The sequence below is a fragment of the Triticum aestivum genome, chromosome 7B (genome assembly GCF_018294505.1).
Source record: "Triticum aestivum cultivar Chinese Spring chromosome 7B, IWGSC CS RefSeq v2.1, whole genome shotgun sequence".
Classification (NCBI taxonomy): Eukaryota; Viridiplantae; Streptophyta; class Magnoliopsida; order Poales; family Poaceae; genus Triticum; species Triticum aestivum.
In genome coordinates this window covers 2,220,204-2,234,081 of record NC_057813.1, presented here as the reverse complement: position 1 = coordinate 2,234,081, position 13,878 = coordinate 2,220,204, and the positions used below count along the sequence as shown (strand labels likewise).

Genomic DNA, 13,878 nt, shown 5'->3' with positions numbered 1-13,878 from the left:
CACACTGCTGCAACTCGGGCAATCCTGCTGGTCGCTTGCACGTGCCCTCGAAAGTTCTCACGAACACTCGTGATAGCTCTTCCCAACTGTGAATACTGCCCGGAGTCAAGTGAGTCAGCCACGCTCGGGCCGACCCTTCCAACATAAGAGGGAGATGCTTCATCGCTATCTCGTCGTTACCGCCTCCAATCTGCACAGCCACTCGGTAAACTTCAAGCCAAGTTTCAGGCTTGGACTCGCCGGTGAACTTACTGACCCCATACGCCAACCTGAAGTTGGGAGGAATCACTGCTGCCCTAATGGCTCTGCTAAAACACTCGGGACCAGAAACATGCACTCGGCTGCCACTTGGATGGTCTCTGCCTGGGTCTTCTCTGTGCGCCCTGTTTCGGTCGAGAAAGCCTTGAACGAGGATAGACCATGCGTCAAAGCCCGGTTCTCTTGGGTCGACTGAAGTTCTGCGCTCACCACTATGACAGCGCATGTCATCGTTCCGCCGAGGCACATACGACGCACTCCTCGGGGAAGGCGTGGGCCCTCGACGGTGATTGTCACGGTCGAGTGGATGATCATACTGCCCACGGCCTTCACGCCACGGAGGCGATCTGGGGCTGTGAGCCGACTGAATCGTGTCCGCTGCAACGGATCTGCTATGAATCCTGTTCTGCGACTGAGATACTGCTGAATTCTGCTCTCCTGCCGCCTTGAGCAGGGCCCGGATTTGCATCAACCCTCTGCCAACTTCTGACTAGGAAGGTTGGATCAACTCTGCTATGTGGGCTGCAGCTATGAGAGTCTGAATCGGTGTGCGGTATACCTTAGGTGGAGGCGGAAAAGGTTGTCGTCGACTGGACTCATGGAACCGCTCCTGAGCGCGCTCGTCGAGAGCCCGCTGAAGGTTATGCAGTCGAGTGCGCTCAGCTAGATTAGCTAAGGGCACACCCTCCAAGGCCCGAGCCTCGGGGGTTTCTCCCATGATGGGCGTGTGGAGTGCATCCATGTTGCGGTGACGAAGTTCTTCCCTCTGCTGCGAAGAGAGGGTCTCGGGTCGGTATTCCTCGTGGACGTGCGACGGATCGCCGCATCCGTCTCTGCTGCCCTCGCGGTGGAAACTAGGTGGGCTGTGAGGCCCATCGACCATCAAGACTTCGGCCACAGGATCGCTGCTATCACACTCGGATGCGGTCTCCGCGGAGCCAGTCGACAGATCGAACAGGCCGTGGAGAGTTTCGTCGGGCTCAATTGCCGCGACTTGGTGGGTGGTCGACTGCCGAGCCACCACGTGTTTCACCCACCGCTGAAGCCGCGATCGACCGGACCGCTTGCAGCGGCGGACAGCGGGGAGGGAAAACACCATCGGAGCCGACTGATACTGAGTCGATGGCTGCTGGAGAAGAACACCGCAAACACACGCGCGGAAGTTCGTCGCCCCTTGGACGGGGAGCGCCTCAGTGTCCAGGGGAGCTTCTTGAAGCCATGCGGAGTCGTCGGCGACGAAAACAAGCACGCCGAGACGGATCTCGCGGCCCTCAGCCAATCCGCCACCGGAAACCATGATGATGGTGATTAGAAAAACTTGCAACTTCACCAACAAGTCGCTAAGACACCCGCCCCATGGTGGGCGCCAACTGTCGTGGTTCTAAGACTGACAGTAGAAAGGTGGGTAGGTATGGAGAGGCAAGATCTTAGCTATGGCAAAGATGTACACACGAGATTTACGAGTTCAAGCCCTTCTCGGAGGAAGTAATAACCCTACGCCTCGGTGCCCGGAGGCGGTCGATTGGATTATGTGTGTTGAATTACAGGGGGTGCGAACCCTTGTGCCAGAGGAGGGGGTGGCTTATATAGAGTGCGCCAAGACCCTAGCCCGCCCCCATTACAAGGGAAATAATGTACATAAAGTAAGGCGCGTTACTGGTAACGCCAACATTAAGTACTCTTAATGCTCATGAAGACTAAGGAGTGAATATCTGGCCGTTGCGTGTCGTGGCCTTCCATATGGTCGAATGACGGTAGGTAGTGACCGTCGAGTGATGTGACCGTCGAGTGGATTTCACTCGACGTACTTGACTGGAGCTCTTCTGTTAACTCTTGGTCTTTTTGTCTTCTAGGGTAGTGACCTTGGGTAGGACGTATAGGTCGAGCCTATGACCCTACCCCAGGTTTATATCCTCGTCAACCGCCTTCCACTCAGTCCACCACCGGCGTAGCCCCTCACCACCGCAACCCCTCTGCCGCCCAAAAATCGAGACCCCACCCTCCACAGGAGCGCAAGGCCTCTGCCCCCAACCATCCCACCACCGACGGCACCTCTCCAAACGAGAACTTCCGCCGTCGCCCTCCATCACGGCAGCCCCTCCGCCCCTCCGCTGCCCCCAACAACCAAGCCACTGCTGCCGACCACTACTGTCGTCGCCCCACTCCATAGTGGCGCCACCGAGCACCCGATTGACACGGAGCAGCACCGTCGTCGCCGAGCCACCCCACCGACGGCCACCATCCTCACCACCAACCTACTCGCGCACTTAGAGCATCTCCAGCCGTTCGGCCCCCCAGGGCGTAGAAAAACCGCGGCCTGGGGCGGAGCCGGCGCTAGTTCGGCCCCTCGGGCCGGCCTAGCTCCCAGTCACGCCCCCAGCCGCCCCCAGCCACGGCAAATTCAAACATAGTCGTTCCTGCGCCCAATATAGACGCCACAATCCGGCGACCAAGCGGCCTAGATCAGCGGCCGGATTAAATGTTCGGCGTACAAAAAAGGAGGAAAGGACGAAAGCGCGCATCAGGTGGCGAGGTCGGCCTCCGGCGTCGCAGGAGTCGGCGTGCGTGGGCTTGACAGGGCCTCTATGCTTGACGGCGTGGCTTCTGTGCTGCGGGCAGTCTCGGCGGCATCAGCGGTCGGGCTTGGCGGCGGCATCGGCGTGTGCGTGGGCGTCGTGGGCATGGGCGGCAGCGTCGAGGGAAGCTGGTCCAGGATGAGGCCAACATGCGCCCTGTAGCACGCCTTGACCGCCTCGTCGGTGCTTTGGAGCATGTCCGCCCCGCCCAGCAGGAAAGCCAGGTCGGTGTTCCTCTTCTTCGCAGTGACGTTGGTCCAGAGTAGGTCGAGCTTGACGGTGCTAGCTGACATCAACGCCGACCAGCGCGCCTCGGTCTTCTCTTCACGAAGGACGGCCCGGACCTGTGCGTCGGTGAGGCAGTGCTGGATGGACTCCTGCACGCAAGCTGTGGCCGCGTCGGTGTGTTTCCCCTTCTTGGCACCTTCGTTGCCGTCCGGCCGCCCATCTGACGCGCCCGAAGCCGGCGCGTCAGGCTTGTAGGTCTCCTTGGCCTTCTCGAGGGTGTGCCGGACTTCCGCCCACTTGTCTCACTTGTTGATGTGCTTGTAGACGTGGAGGTACTTGAACTCGGCGTCGCTGTTGCCCTACCGATACAGGCCGAACATACGCAGCAACTGCGCGGGGACGAACAAACAGTTGGCGGGTGAACGGCGAAAAGAGGTGGGAGACCGGCGTGGCATACCTGATCCTCCATGCTGGCGCCGCTCTCCAGGCGACTGGCGACCTCCTCGACGACCCCATGCCATTTGTTGCACGCCCCCCTAGATACGCCCCCAATGGTTTGCCATCGCCTTCGCCCCGCGCTGCATGTAGACGCCTTTGAAGTAGGGGTCGACGAGCTTGCGCTCGTCGAACTCGGCCTTGATGCGCGCCCAGTACGTCTCGATGCTTTGGTTCGCGCCGGTGGTCGGGTCGAGGCAGACGACTTTCCATGCTTCGGCGAGGCATTCCTCCTCTTTGGACGCCCACTTGATGCGCGGCTCTAGCCTGGCCGGCGCCTTCTTCTTCTTGCGCCCCCTTGCTGGCTCCTCCTCCTCCTCCTCGTCGTCCTCCTTGTCCTCCTCGTCCTGCTCCTCGTCACTGTAGACGTAGTCGAGCTCGCCATCCATCCCGCTGCTAAGATCCACCGTTTCGTCCGCGATGAAACCGGGAGACGCGGCGGCAGCGGCCGAGCCTTCCGCGATGATGTCGTCCATGTCGGCCTTGGTCTCGTCGGCGCCGCTGAGGTGAGAGAAGGGCAGAGTGCAACCGCGGAGAGGGGGCATCGGGGAGGCCGCGTACACGGGCGACGAGTAGTTGTATGGAGGGTACTGCACGCCAGTGAAGGCGGCAGAGGGCGTGCGCTGGGCCGGGTGGCCATGGGGGAAAGCAACGTTCGGGTTGAACCCACCGTGCGCGTCACCGTTGGCGTAGCCCAGCGACCCCCATGGCTGCCGCGTCGGAGACCTGACGCCTTGCTGGCCCCAGGGCGCGTATTGCGTGTGGTTGCCGGGGAGATTCATCATCCCCGCGCGAGCCGCCTCGGCCTCGGTCTGATCAGCGGCAACGGCGCCCGTAGCCGCGCGCGCCGCGTTGTCACGGGCCTTCTTGACGAGGGCCCTGTTCCGCCGATCGGCGGTGACGGCCTCCCGTCGCTGCACTTCCACCCTCCAATCGGCGTTTGACATGCCCGACGGCTTGGACGGCGACGCCCTCGGCTTCCTCTGCTTCGGCTGGGCGACGGAGGCGGTCGCGGTTGCCGCGGCGCGGGGGACGGCGTACTTCTTCGGTGGCATGGTGGCCGATTGGGAGGCGAGCGGGAGGGAGAATGGTGGGAGGAAAGGGGCAAATGGGAGGGAAGTGGGTGGAAAGCGGGAAGAAACGGCGGGAAGAGGCGCTCGACTCACTGACAGGGCGGACCCACACGCCCCTTTTCGCTTGTGCCGGTGCCCCAGGAACCCCCCAGGGCGCCGGGTTCTGCCTGGGTCCGCCGGCACCAATTTCGCCCCGAGCCGGTGAAAAACGGCCTTCGGGGGGGGGGGGGGACTGGGCCGTTTTTTCGGCACCGGCGCGGAAAAAACACCTGAGGAGGGCCTGTTGGGGGCGCGGCTGGAGATGCTCTTACTCCTCGAGCAGGCTCCCCGGAAGCTTCACCGAGCACCAAGCCGCGGGTCCGCCTCCTCCACACGCGCCCCCGAAGCAGCAGGCCGTCGACCCCCTCCTCAACATCCTTTCCGTGGACTTCACTGCCTCCTATACTTCTTCATTTGACAGGTGAGATGTTACAATTTTTGTGCCCTTTTTTGTTCTGAATGTGCCCTCCTGTACTTCAGCACTGAACTATTCCGGCAGTTAGAACAAATCAACAATTTGTTATTGCTTTGATATGATAACAGCGAAAAAACCATGAACCAGACAGGTTTGAAGGTTGTTTGGCTGTATAAAAGCAATCACTACTACTGTTAGTAGCCCTGTAGATCAAAGGACAGGTACTGTTGGTGATTAACAAGTGCATATAGTAATTAAATTCGTTGACACCTGACTGTTTAGTTGAGCTTTGGAGGTCATTTTAATTTGAGATGAAACAAAGCTAATTATTTTAAGTGTTTGTTTGTTTAGTTGATGCACCTACTACCATATTTGTTTGTGTTTTGTGAAATACCATATGTGGACAGAATAGGTGCTAAGCTTTTATGATATAGATGATGACATTCTTAGTGCTATTTTGGTTATTGTATTTTCTGAAATGACATGTTTCAATTAATTATATTCTTTTGTTTGATGGCATTCTTTCTCCGTATTGTATTTCTTGTTGCCTGTACTATATACGGACGATATGCGTTATGTTACTAGATCTTTTTCCTTAATAGAAGTATTCTTTCTTTCTCATGTTACACAATCTTAGTGAAATTGGTCAAGAATGAACAAGAGTTGGATGGGGATTACGATGAGATGCTCAATCTTAGTGACCATGATGAGGTTCAACCTGATGATGTTCAAGAGGAGATCGACCTAGATGATTATGATGAGATGCTCGAGTTCTTAGGTCCCAAACGACTAGAGATGTTGATGACATGCCAAGTGACAACATTGAAGAGCATGAAGGTGTGTAGCTCTAAAATCTATGTATATAGACTGTTAGTTAAATGGGTGATAGCCTAGTAACTATTTTCCATGTTTAGACCATGAGTTCGATCAAGAAACGAAGGGGAAGAAGGGGAAAAAAGCACTAGAATGCACAATGTGTATGATCTCTGGTATAACTTGCCCCTTTATCTCTCAATGACTTGTAGTATAACTTTCCACTTTATCTAATACATCACCCTTACACTCCATTTACACTTGCTTGAAAGCAGATGTACTATGTTGTGGATGACAAACTGAAGGATTGGGTAATGGGAAGCGCTGTCATGCATCGCATAGCCATACAAGCATGTGATCTTTTGTTCTTATGATTGAATTTAACAATTACTATCATGGTTGATTGCTTAAGAAGCTTTCGTTCTATGTATGCAGTTGGAAGTGGACAAGTCCATGACGAATTCAGGAACGCGACCACAAGCAAGCTGAGGTAATATGCATGTTTCTTTGAGATCGGATCTTATTCTAGCATGCTAGCTGGGTCGTTGAGGTAGAGTGGTAGGCGACATAATCATATTTTGTTTTTTTGTTTGTATGTTTCCAAGAAATTTCATGCCCTCGACTCTGTACAGTACTGAACTTTACAAAATAAAAATATTTCATAGAGTATCTACTGTGCTGAAATCTTTTATGTCATTCCTGGAGACTCTGTACAAATGTTTATCTCAGTGAAAAAAAGGAAAGATTCAAACTGAGCATGTTTTGCCTATTTGCACATGAAAGATTATTGCATTGGAGTTAGAACTTAGTGTTAAACTCTACTATACAGTACAGAATTTCAGACATGTTTTGGCGCATAAAACTGATCCTCATACCAGTTTTGGCTTTCTAATCTGCTAGAGAGTATTCTCTTCAATGAATGCTATTAAAAACAAGCTAAGATGCATGAGATAGACAGAGAAATCTGTAACCAATGGTTATTTCATCAGTTTCTTTTTTCCTATGATACAGAGAAACCAATAACCAACGGCCTGCCCTGCCTATTTGTACAGAGGTTTGCATATTTGTAGTACTGTACTATGTGTAGTACAGAGTTTTGCCTACTTGTATACTACTGTACTGTTTATAGTATAGAGTTTTGCCTATTTGTACACAGTTTTAACTATTTCTTCAATATAGTACTGCATAGAGTTTTGCCTATTTGTCGAGTTTAACTTGGTGCAAAAAAAGATTCGAACTCAGAGTACTATATTAACTCCAGAGACACATGTTTAACTCAGGTCTAGTCATAGCTTTCACCAGTAAGTTGTATATTTTTAGACTAAGCAGCTTTTGCAAGTTCATTGTACAGGTTTTTGTTTTGCTTATTTGCACATGAAGATTTGTGTATGTGTACTTCAAACTGAAGCATGTCAAAATCTTTAATGTGCTAATTTAAAATCTGAAACGAGAGCTCCATTTTGAGTTTTCTATTTGTTGCAGATTTCCCTACAGAGTCATGGAGCTTTGGAAGATCTTCAATCTGCTGAAGAGTTGGGAGATTTGAAAGATCTTCAAGCTAGTGAAGATTTGGTAGACCTATAATTAAGTTCGTAGATTATGACACTTGCTCTGCTCATTTTGCTGGTTGTTAAGCCAGTATATGCTCATTTTGCTTGTGTGGCACCCTAGAAACATATGTACTCCTTTTGTGGCACACATTTAGAAACACGATGTGCTGTACCTTTTGTGGCGTGACCAGCTTATACATATGGTCGTTATGTTAATTTATCGAATCAACTTTAAGGTTCTGGGTGAGGGCTACATGCTACTCTGATTAAAGTGTATGGATGAGACATGTTACTTTGAGTGAAATGTGTGTATAAATCGTGTGATATGTACTGATGGTTTGAACAGAATGAATGGATATTACGTAAGGGATGCCTAAAAAAAAGGAAGTGAAATCTATGTGCTGGCATAAGAACTGCCGGGAAAAAGAGCTTCTGCAGGCAGCAAGACTGCCGGTAATTGATGTTACACGTGCCTTGACCAATCTGCCTGGAGAAAGTGGACTGCCGGCAAATAGATGGGCACCGGCAATGCAACTGCCGGAAAAAAAATTATCTGCCGGGAGAAGCAATCCCCGGCAGACGTTCTTGTGGCGGTTCTATCTGCCGCGAGAAAACTTGTCCCGGCAGTTTGTCTGCCCTATAAAGTGCTTTCTCCCGGCAGTTTTTTTGTCCTTACATCAGTGTTGTGGTGTAGTGAGACTTTATTCCTCAAATTATAGCCAAATCATTTACAACGGAGTGAGAAATAAAGTCAGGGATAGACGATTCCCAGAAAAAATATATATCGTTGGATTCATCATTGCATATATTTTCACCATATATAAATTTGTTCAGTGTTCATATTGTTTTCTACAAACTTGGTCAAACTTTTATAAAGTTTGACTTTATCAAAGCTAATATGCGGAGTAAATAAAAATGGAGGGAGTACCCAATAAACCCGGACGGAGGGGAATTATCCCTAAAATAAAAAATTTCCAAAGACCTACAATAAATCTAAACTGATCTTCGATAAATCTACACTGTTCCCCGAAAAAAAGAGATAAACCTACATTGTTCCCCGCAAAAAAGAGATAAATCTACACTGTTATAATTTAATCCCACCAGATTAGTGGTTTCTATTTTGTTTTTTCCTATTAATGTGGGAATTTTTAGGGAGTCCCATTTTTTTTCTCTTTGTTTTCTTATTAACGAGATAATTTCTAGCGAGTCTCTAATTAGTATTAGTAGTAAATAAATACAAAGATTACGACGGGTAACATTTTTATCATCCAAATTTAAACCATGAATATTCAAACACAAGAATATTCGAGGTCTTAAGATATGCCATAAGCAAAATACTAGTAATACAGTACTAGCAAGTTACTTGGCAGTAGAAGGACCATCTCCATCTTCCTCCATTCTCCATATTAGGTAATTAGCCAACAGCTTGTTTGTGGAGTGCTCCGAAACAGATATACCATACACTCCTGATCGCAGAAAACACACTGCCAATGTGTTGAAATATTAGGATAGGAGTTGGGGGAGGGATTTCCTTGGCCTCACTCTTGGTAGCGATAGTTGCCAAGGGAGTGGAGCTCTTCTTTACCTTGGACTTCTGGATTCTGCTATCAGATTGAAGGTTCACCTTAAAGCCATCATACTTGTTGCTTCTTGGGCTCCTCCTCAGGTTGGCAACATCAATATGAGTCTGAATCTTTCTTTTATGGTGCTTGACATTAGGAGAAGCAGCAGTGATAACAGTGGAGGATCTTGCATGAGAATTCTGATCTTCGCCTGGCTCACTTTGACGGGGCTGCTAGCAGATGCCACAACACTTTAGTCGCAGGATTTGTTTGATATGAAAGGAAATACATTTATGAATAAACAATGTCTGAGAAAGTAGATTTGCTTAACTACACCTGAAGGTGCTATGCGCTAGTCACGGGTTACATATGTTTCCATTGTGATGTATTTAGATGTACTATGTGTATAGATGGCTTAATTTAGACAGGCAAGTCATCAAAATTAACATGACATGCTAACTCAGGAACGGGAATTTGTATCCGTCTTGTACCTATATATGTATAGTGGAGAAAGGTGTAACAGCACCCGGGTGCCCCTACACCGTCGTGAACAGTAAATTCGTAAAAAAATTGAAAAAAAAACTCTAAAACTTTCAGTGATCAAAGATGATCAAAGATTTGATGTTCTTGCAATGTTTCAGGAACAAATAACCTTCATGGAGCCCTCACAAAAAAAAAACAAATTCACTGCTCAAAAGTGTACATAAACTTTGAACAATGATTTTGCTTGTTTAGGTGAGGGCTCCTCGATTGTTATTTTGAGCTGAAACTTTGCCAGATCATCGAAAGTCTGATCATATTTGAAGTCCCAAAGTTTCAGATTTTTTTGAATTTGTCTTGAATTTACTGTTCATAGAGGGTGTATTGTGCTTGGTAATTAATCACTAGCGTGTAGACTTTCTCATAGAAGCAGACGGGACGGAAAACTAGGTTACCACTCTTGGGATAGGTACTCTTGGGCAATTATTAGGACCGCATGATCGGAGGCGGAGCAAGAGGTGAAGTGTAGTTTCCTTCTTTATGCCATAGTCATCCATGGTGCGACCATCTTCAAGCTGTTTCCCTGCATAGATCAGCCTCTGCTCATCCACGGGAATGCCCTGCCGGTCCCGGATCATCTCCTTGACTCTTCTGACAGTATCCGAGTAGGCAACCTCAAGGGCGGTGGTGTTGTCTACAAGCCCTTTGAGAAAGATTTGATACTCTATTCTCTTCTTTTTTGCAGATTTGGGCTGCTCACCACGCATGACACTTGGCTGCTTCCGCTTTCTCTGGTAGCGCAGATCAAGACGAAGAGAGGATTCATCCTGGATGCTGTAATCGGCCACGGTGCGTCTGTCCTCCAGCTCCTTCTCGCCAAAGGTAAGGCGCTGCTGATCCTGAATCTTGGCCTTGACAACGTTGATGGTGTCCGACGGATCGACCTTGACGGTGATCGTCTTGCCCGCGAGGGTTTCGACGAAGAGCTTCATCTATCGAATGACAATACCAATCATGAGTAAATAATTTGGAGGAATAGATAGTAAATTACGTACTTCCTCCGTCCCAAAATAAGTGACTCAACTAAAGCTAGTACAAAGTTGAGTCACTTATTTTGGGACGGAGGAAGTATATGTTGCACGTACAAGAGTAAAAAAATCCCCTTAGGACTAACTAGGGCGACTAATAAATTACTAGGAAGTAGTAACAAGCCTTGTTCAGATCACTAGCGATCGATACAACTACTGAAAGAAGTCAATTACAAGACTAAACCGCCCGACTGGATGAACTCGATCGAACTAGTAAGGATAAATTCAGAACTACGTTCAGAAACGGGCCGGCAAGAGATCTCGACTCTAGGTAGAGAGATGGGATCAACAGCAGCTAGCTCCCATAACTTACAGCCTGAACTCGATCGATGAAGGCATACGCAGAGGCAGAAGCGACGATCGATCCAGACGTGAAACTGGGGATCGACCGATGTGTTTATGTATCGCCAGGGCTCACGCCCACGGGTAGGGTGGTTTATGGGAATTCATCTGCATCTACTGGTTCCTTCCAAGGCAAGGCGTGCGACGGCGCAAGGCGATTTTGCAATCGGCGCTTTCCCTTCTTTCTTTCTTTTTCTTTTTTTCTTTTTGAAAAGCGGAGCTTTCCAGTTTTGAGACTGCCTGGACCAAAAAACTGCTCAGCTCTACTCTTCGAACTGAACTTATGCTATCGCCTGGGGCTTGGGTTGGGTTTAAGCTGGACGGAACCTCAACACGTCATGCAAATACAAGGCTGCCAGAAGACATGCTGGCTCTCTGTTTATTCTATGATATGAGACACGGACCAAGAGATTGCCACAATGTACATCAGCAGAGATTGATCAAGAGTGTGGTTGTTCTACGCTTAGGCACACTGCAACCACAATGATCAAGTTAGCAAAGACATCAGTTCAAAGTCCCATCAAATTTTATAGTGGAATTTCTCTGTCTTTTCTGAAACTAGTAAGCTTGCACGTGCAACGCACGTCTGAGAAAAAAATATTTAGGTAAATTGAACACCATGGTGGTCACATTGCCACATTAAATAATTATATATTGTTTCATTCATTCAGTCTCTATAGGTTATAAACGATGAAAATCTACTAATTAATCTTCCAAACCCCCATTTTAATCATATTGACTAACTGGGCTTAAATACTAACTAATCCTCCAAACTCCCATTGTTAAACATATCGAGTCATTGGACAAGCTAATTCTAGGTCGACACTTCTTAGAACAACATGATTATAGTATAGAGAACATGATTTCAGTATACAACCTAAATTGGTCCCAAAAAAGGACATGTTTGAAGAAGAAAATAAAACTACAATTTACACTCTTCGGTGTCGCATATCGGGTTGTTCCCTCTTTCCTCATAATGGCATGTAGATTTCTTCCACGGACTCTGGTGAACTCTCCACTTCATGTGATTCAGATTGAAGGGGAATCTACAAACATTTGCCTAGAAGCTAAAATCAGTATGTACTTCCATTTATAATTCTAAAAGAACCGGTTATTATAAGTTGTTATTGTGTGGTGGCATCTAGTGTGAGCGTACATAATAAAATCATATGCATTTTGGACACAGACAATTCAACTATGCCGAACAATAAAGTGAGTACAAATCTATGGAATGGATCGTAATATATTCAAATGAGATTACTCACACTTGTAACAAATCAAGGTATCTGCCCGTGAATTGGAATGTATCATGCATATGCACCTCTTCACATCCCCAATCTAAGCTTGTCACTGCTGACAATTGTGCATCCAGCTCACCCTCCCTTCCAGCCCCCCCCCCCCCCCCCACCCCCTAAGAACTCCAAACACATAACTGTGTGCTATTTGTTATATTGCACAACATGCTCTTCACGGCAATGTGTTCTTGATCTTTTAAATTGTGTCACTATAAACTTCTCTACCTCTCCCTTCCTCAAAAGGTCACCCACACAGGTGTGTTATACTCCATCTGTCCCATATTAGTTGTCGCCGACATATGTCGCTAGATACATCCGTTTGTACGACAACTAACATGGGACGGAGGTAGTATTTCACAATGTGCAAGTCTTAGAAAGGCGTGCCTACTCGATGAACTTCTCCCTCTCCCTCCCTCCCACACTGCATATATATGATCAGAGGATGGATACAACAAAAAGAGTTACCTCTACCAGCAAGTGGGCAGCTATTAGGAGGAAGAAAAGAAAACCTTGAACCCAAGAAATTCAATTCATTTTGCCCACGACAAGAAATTCATAAAAAGAGTTACCTCTACTAGGTGGGCAGCTATTAGGAGAAACACTCGAGTTTGAAGGGGTGCGAAACTACTTCCATAGCTTTAACTGCGACTGAAATGAAAACTTAGTTCATTTCAGATTATATTGCTGCAATTTCAAACTGAAATGAAAATATAGTCTATACTGTTGTTTATGTTTTGTAAAAGAAAACATTATATGGAGTATCAAAGCTGCCATACCAACTAACAAAATACCAGAGTATCAATCCCACTTACATAGCCTATGCTCCTATGCAACTTTATAGTAGCACATCACTCTCCCTAAAACACTTTATTACCTTCTATTGGTCATAGCAGTTTCCACAAAAACACAAAACACAGAAACCTGATGTGCAAAAAGACAGCAAATGTCAGACATGGTGCCAATAGATAGTAGTAGCACAAAGATGCAGGTACTGTCATGCGAAAAGTATCAAGACGATTAGAACCAACAGAAAAATAAGAATAGAAATAGAAAGAGCAACCAGGGGACTCACATGTGCCCTATGGCATGTCCGTTCCCTCACATAATAGATCCCACTGGCTAAAGTAATTGCAGTTCCTGCCTCAAACGTGGCTATCTGTCTGAGATTTAAATAATATAAGAGGCGATTGAGTTGACAAGATGCATGCATATTGTAGAGATTCTTCTCATCAGACATGGAGGCGGGGCCGCTGGGGACACATGAGATTCCAGTGCAATGAAGGTGGAGAAGATGAAGAGGAAGAGTATAGCCTGAAGGTATTGTATCTGTCTTGACGACATCGACGATGCGGGCATGCCGCATGGCTGACCTAGCGAGCTTCCTACCCTCGAGGAAAAATTCTGTGTGCCCTTGAAGGAGCCGTACTCACGTACGTTTATGGTGATTCTGGCGGTGATCTGAGTTCGTGTGACCATCCAGGTTCAATTGCATGCGCGCCGGCCGAGACATACTCTTCTTTTTGCCGGGTGGTGCGACCAATCCTGCACGATCGGAGAAGGCGGCGGCGGCGCAGGGGCCGGAGGAGAAGACATCGCACGCATGGCCGAGCAGCTTTAAGACCCCCTCAACGGCGGCGGACTCGCAGGAGGTTCTTGTCCGATTG

At 48.1% G+C, this 13,878-nt stretch overlaps 1 protein-coding gene across 1 annotated transcript; it reads right to left on the bottom strand.

The window, feature by feature from the left end:
- Window positions 1-8,822: 8,822 nt before the first annotated feature.
- LOC123162954 (ubiquitin-60S ribosomal protein L40) lies at window positions 8,823-11,060 on the bottom strand. The gene is made up of 3 exons (XM_044580721.1): window positions 10,891-11,060; window positions 9,945-10,481; window positions 8,823-9,239 (listed from the first exon to the last, which is right to left on the bottom strand). The coding sequence occupies exons 2-3, from the start codon at window positions 10,479-10,481 to the stop codon at window positions 8,862-8,864; spliced, it is 915 nt and encodes a 304-aa protein (XP_044436656.1). The 5' UTR covers window positions 10,891-11,060; the 3' UTR covers window positions 8,823-8,861.
- Window positions 11,061-13,878: the final 2,818 nt, after the last annotated feature.

Bases quoted from the DNA above. Each gene is read 5' to 3' on its own strand.
- LOC123162954 (XM_044580721.1), bottom strand. From the start codon at position 10,481: ATGAAGCTCTTCGTCGAAACCCTCGCGGGCAAGACGATCACCGTCAAG. The intron at 9,240-9,944 runs GTAACCTAGTTT...ATCTGCTAGCAG, and splicing joins GAGTACCTATCCCAAGAGTG to CCCCGTCAAAGTGAGCCAGG.